The 5,719-nt window shown below is 29.6% G+C and overlaps 1 protein-coding gene across 2 annotated transcripts in view; it reads right to left on the bottom strand.

The window, feature by feature from the left end:
- Nucleotides 1-5,719, bottom strand: part of LOC106691555 (XK-related protein 8) — a 37,214-nt gene that overhangs the window by 20,709 nt on the left and 10,786 nt on the right. For both annotated transcript variants that reach the window (XM_014437372.2, XM_014437370.2), the window contains exons 5-9: nt 5,306-5,575; nt 2,820-2,916; nt 2,699-2,750; nt 2,563-2,623; nt 2,110-2,231 (exon numbers count right to left, since the gene is read on the bottom strand). In XM_014437372.2, the coding sequence (XP_014292858.1) occupies nt 2,110-2,231; nt 2,563-2,623; nt 2,699-2,750; nt 2,820-2,916; nt 5,306-5,575 (602 nt within the window). The remainder of the gene's footprint in view (nt 1-2,109; nt 2,232-2,562; nt 2,624-2,698; nt 2,751-2,819; nt 2,917-5,305; nt 5,576-5,719) is intronic.

Genomic DNA, 5,719 nt, shown 5'->3' with positions numbered 1-5,719 from the left:
TTTCCTTGATTAATCGTGCACGCCCTATTGTAGTTATTAATATATTTGTTCATATTTGTTTCTTAGATTAGGTTACTTTGCTTATGCATGAAGCATGTTTATTTTTATCATGATTTTATTTTCTTGTGTTTGCAATAAATAGTTGTTTTTGTTTAAAGTGTGTTTGTTGATTTCCCTTGGAGCTCACCTAAGTAAAATCCAGTAAAAATAAAAAACGAGGTAACAACAGACTCTTACATTTGACAAATCTTTGATTACTTGTACTACATCATTGTTAAACACTATTCTACCCATAATCTGTATTATTCTAAATCCTTCTCTTTTCCTAAATCTGAAACACATATGCCCATCTCCTATATATCCAGGAATCATAATTTCCTTTTCCCACTAGTCAGATCAGAGGCCTGGTTCGTGTTTTATGCCGGAAGCCCTTTATTGTGAGATAAAAAGAGTTCTAATAAAATTTTGAACAAAAACAGAGCTAAAATTGAGAGACATTCAACTTATGGGGTTAATATACTAATATTTCTAAATCCAAAGTTAATCCCTGAAAGCAATGATTGCAATGAACATATGCTGGCTTCCAGAGTCCAGTAACTAGCGTGTTGGTGTGAAACACATGACCACATGAACACACCGTGAAAAGCTTGATATGGCACATGGAGGGCCCAAGAGTACTTCGGAGCGAGGGTTGGTTTTGCTGCACGTGCAGTCCATGAAAAAGCTTGATTTCAGAAAAGTGGAAGTGGTGGGGAGGACTGTTTGAATTTTCAATGTACACCAAGCTGCTTTGAGCAGCAAGATGTGCACGTAAATTCGAAACGGTATTTTGAGACATGACAACTGCTCTCAGGCAGTTCCGGCACAGCCTGGATGACTTGATAAAGTCCCCTTCACAACAGGAATAATGCTCCTTGCCAAGAGAGGTGGATTTTCTGCACGAAGAAGTGTTGGGTGACTGGTGACACCCTGATCTGCCCGACTTACCTGGAGACACGGGTACTAAGACCACCTTAGATGGTAAGCAAGGAAACTCCGGCCTTCCTTCTATCAGTATGCCTATCATGTGGAGTGTCAAAATGAGTGCTATTAATCTCTACCTGTTACTCAATGTACACGCCTACGGGAGGCATTAAAAAATGAGGGCTCTATCCCAGAATTTATAAAAAAAAGCCCAAAAAAAGTTGGATATGTGTAAATCCAACATAACATGAATATCTATAAATAATTAAGGTCATTAATACTTAATTTTACAATTATGTTAAGATAAATGTTTCTGTTAACTAATTATGGCCAAAATATATGGTCTGCTGTAATGAGATATCAGTCTCAGGATAAATAAATATTTTTCATTTTATTTCAAGAACTATGAATATAGTTTTAGTTTCAATTGAAGCCAAGTAATGGTTGAGGTCACAGGGGTTAGCCTATTGGAATACTATAAGAATAAAGTATTTTGAACTCAATACTCACAATAGAAAAATAATAGAACTCAATTCAAAATAAATTAATAAAAAAGAAAAAAAAATGAGATAGCTTAATATAGAAAGATATGAGTCAATTACATAAATGGAGCTATACTTACAATGTAGTTAAAAATTTTTTTTCAAGATAATGGATTTCATATTTTTTCACATATGAAATATCTATTATAGTTAAAGATATGTAAGTATTATTTTAATACAATACATTAAGTCATCCTCAAAGAATTTTCTTTCCTGGATGCTAAAGTTCATAAAATATGATGTTATCTACAGGTGACCAACCTATTTTAACTAGGGTGGGAGGGTCAAGTTTTCATTCTGTGGGATAACCAAGAAATAAAAACCAACCCTCTCCCAGGCCGGATCCAATTGGCACTGTTGCAGTTACGAGCTTCCTAAGGTGATGCCTGAACTCCCTCAGCTATAAAAAACCCAATGTATTCATTTATGTATAAATGACCGACAACACCAAAAATAAATGTTTAATTGAAACATTAGGATTATAATTTGTTTTTCTCTTTAGTCTGTAAATTGATAACTACCCCACCCCAATTTCAAATGAGTCCCGAAAGAGGAACATTAAATAATATATGAACAATAAGTTTATTTGTAACATGAAAAATACCTATATCTGGTGCTATGATTTTTTAGAGGGATCTGGGGTGGTGTAACCTCTTCCTTGACAGGAGTGCCAAGAGACCCAGAGGTTGGGGTGCTTCCAGTTACCTCAGGTGACTCTTGAGTACACTGAAAAATAAAATTTTAAAAAAGTATAAATTTAAGATCAACAAACTCATTGATAAGTAACATAATCAGCATGAAAAAAAAATCTTTCAAAATTAATCAAACTAAATAGATCTATAACCTTGCATATATTAAAATGATAATTTATAATCTAACAAATATCTAAATTATATAAATCTAAATTTACATGAATGTGAATAAATGAGCCATAAAGAAAATCAAGTACAAAATTGCGAATAAATTTAGATTTTGAAAGAATATTTCTTACAGCCTTAACCGCATAAAAATGGCACTATTTACAGCACATACAAAATTTAGGAATTATTAAACTCACATTCTCTGGAGTTGACATTCTTCCTCCAGCTTCATACTTTAACCTCCGAACATGGAAAAATCTAGGTACAAAGACATAAATTATAAAAGGAACAAATAATAATTAAATTTAAAATTTGAATAATAGAAAAACTAACCTATAATATAACGCCATAAAGAACAATCCTAAAATATAAGAAAGTATTGCACCTGCAAAAACCAAATACTGTTAACTACTTTTATTTCATTAATTTAAGTATTAAAGAAATTACAACTTACCTAGAGGTATAAAGGGTATATAATTTGGCTTAACCGTCAGGTACCAGGAAATTAATAAAACAAGATTTTCAATGCCCATAACAACATAAAACATAACCTGAAACCAAAGAAAGTAGATTGAGAATTTTAGAAGTTTTTTATTAACAGAATGCAATATCAATAACAATTGGAAATATTAATGGCCTAATGAATAATCTAATGTGAATCGAGAGCCACATGATTGTAAAACTATATATAAATATAACTATGTAAAGCTAATTCAAGGACAGAACACTAAGAGCAATTTTCTTCATATATTTTTGGTAGTATAAATCATATTATATATTAGGTGTGATCTTATATATTGCTGACAGATGAAGTAGAGCATTTCCAATACAAAGAAAATAAATACCAATTTCTCTTTAATAATTTTAATTTTCACAATAAAATTTATCGTTACAATTTTAGAACAGATAAATACATATCTTGGAACAAAAAAAAAACTGTTCAAAATTCTTTCTTTTATTTTTATAACTTTGCAAAAAAGAAAACTTAATTTTTTGAAAAATTTCAATTGAAAAGTATCTTTAATAATCAAACTTCTTTGTTGGTCTACCTCAAACAGTAATTTACAGAGAAATTTCTATATAACATACATCTACGGGAAAGATGATTTTGTCTATTATAGAAGAAGTCTCCATTAAGGAGGGGTAAATTAAAAAAAACACTTCAATACAAATTTTTGTGAAATACAAAAAATATCTTACCAGGCTCATTTTTCAATGTTTTAATAGAGTACCCATATCATAGGTTTCTGACAAATATATATTGTTTAAACCAGCCAAGTAAAATATTTTTTGAAAATTCATACTTAAGGGTTTTTGAGGTTGATAAAAATGAATCCGACTTGTTTTTTCTAAAAAATTTGTTTGACTGACTATATAGGAACCGAGTTTTGTGATTTGTGTATACATTTTAACTTTTTTAATACAATTGAAAATATTTTCTGTTGTTACTCTACATTTGAAACAATTTTTATGAATGTTTTCTTTATTTGAAACCTTTTTTTCTCTCATAAAAGGGCATAACATCTAAAAGATAATCATATGGGGTGAAAAAGCGGAAATTCAACTTTCCAAAAGTCGTAGGTATGTGTGATTTGAATTATGAGGAGTTAAAAATACATGTTTTGAACATGGTACATCCAAAAGAAAAAAAGGTTTAATCATTTGTGTTTCTCACTCCACTAACCAACTATACTTTAGTTACACACACACATATCTATATCTATATCTATATATATATAGTTGACCGTAAAACTTAAATATAAGAAGATGGCCAGGGTTGCGGTCAACAAATAACAAATAGTTTATCTATTTAATGTCCGGCATTTTACCCCACTTTGCAGGGCTTCATGAGGGCTGTTCAAAGCGATTGGTTAAACAGCAAGTTATAATAGTTATAAACTATTTTTTACTTTTTGACCGCAACCCTGACCATCTTCTTTTATTTATACTTTACTTACATTAATTGTATGGTCAAAAACAAACATTTTTTCTAAAAACATAACTGAAAAGCATTGCATCAAAAGTTAATACTTCTAATTCTAATAAATAAATAGTTTTTTTCAAACTAAAATTCTGTGTCTAAACATAATTCAATTAATTTTAAAACTTAAACCATCCCCTCTCAAATAAGTGTGACAAATCAACATTTTCAATAAAAATTTGACTTATTTTTACGAGATGCCTACAAATATCTTTTGAAGTTTTTTAAAAATAATGTTACAAAAGTGGATATATTGACATAAGATAAGATGCTTTTAAAGTTAATTTTAATTTTTAAAAAGAGAATAAATTTCAATAATTCTAAAGAGAATAAATATTAGTGAGTTTTTTTTAGTTAGATTTCGTGTTTTGAATTAAGTTCGTAAAAAAATGTAGCAGAAAAAACTAATTCATTTAAAAATTTCTATTGGCTTTGCAGGCTAGGTCTAACTTTTGACTTATGTTTCTGGCTGAAGAAAATTTTCAATGTTTGTAGTGAAATAGTGATTATGCACATATAATAAAGTTAAATTAAAATCAATAATTAATAGCAATAAGAGTTATAAATAATACCAAAGTATGAAAAAAAAAAACTGGTCAGGAAAATGATAATCTCACATTACCTCATTCTAAGAACTAAGCAGTACAGTTTCTGTACTTATTATTTATTATTAATTAATGTTTCTGTAATTAATATTATTATTGTATTTTAGCTATTCCACAGTTTATTGGAGTAAGATATTAAAATTTTGAACTAATGACGACTTTTACAAAAATTTCAATGAATTTATAACTTATTCCCAACCTTAAAAATTCCTTAATTTTCAGAAATTCCTAACTGGTATAAACTCTAATATATACACTAAAATTTAATGAAAATAAAGTTGAAATATATTTTTAAAGTAGATATAGAATATTAGAATCAACATCCTTATAAGAAAAAGAACATTTATTTCTCACCGCTTTCAGACGAGATGAATTGTCATCAAGATTAGCATAAGCTATAAGGTGAAGAAAAGCTAAGGCTGCAGCCAACCATGTAGCTCTAAGAGCACCTCCCTTAGTAGTCACTGCTGGAGGATTAGAAGCACTAACACCCGGGCAAACTAACCACAGGAAAACCACTGCCCAATGGAGAACAACTACCAACAAGAGCCAAGGGCCATAAGCAGATGCATAATACACTAAGCAAGTAGCTCGTGAGCTGACTGTTCCAAGCCTCCACATAAACTGTAAAATAAAAAAAAAAATAATATAATACTCACAATGTAAATTTTAAGGTATAATAATCACTATAAACAATAATCTTTTAAATAAATAATTCATTACTCTTATTCAAACTCTCAATATAACTGATATTAAAAAAAAAAAAAA

This window comes from Halyomorpha halys, unplaced genomic scaffold (assembly GCF_000696795.3).
Source record: "Halyomorpha halys isolate HHAL.00 unplaced genomic scaffold, Hhal_1.1 Scaffold2481.1, whole genome shotgun sequence".
Lineage (NCBI taxonomy): Eukaryota > Metazoa > Arthropoda > Insecta > Hemiptera > Pentatomidae > Halyomorpha > Halyomorpha halys.
This window is presented reverse-complemented; position numbering and strand designations above follow the sequence as displayed.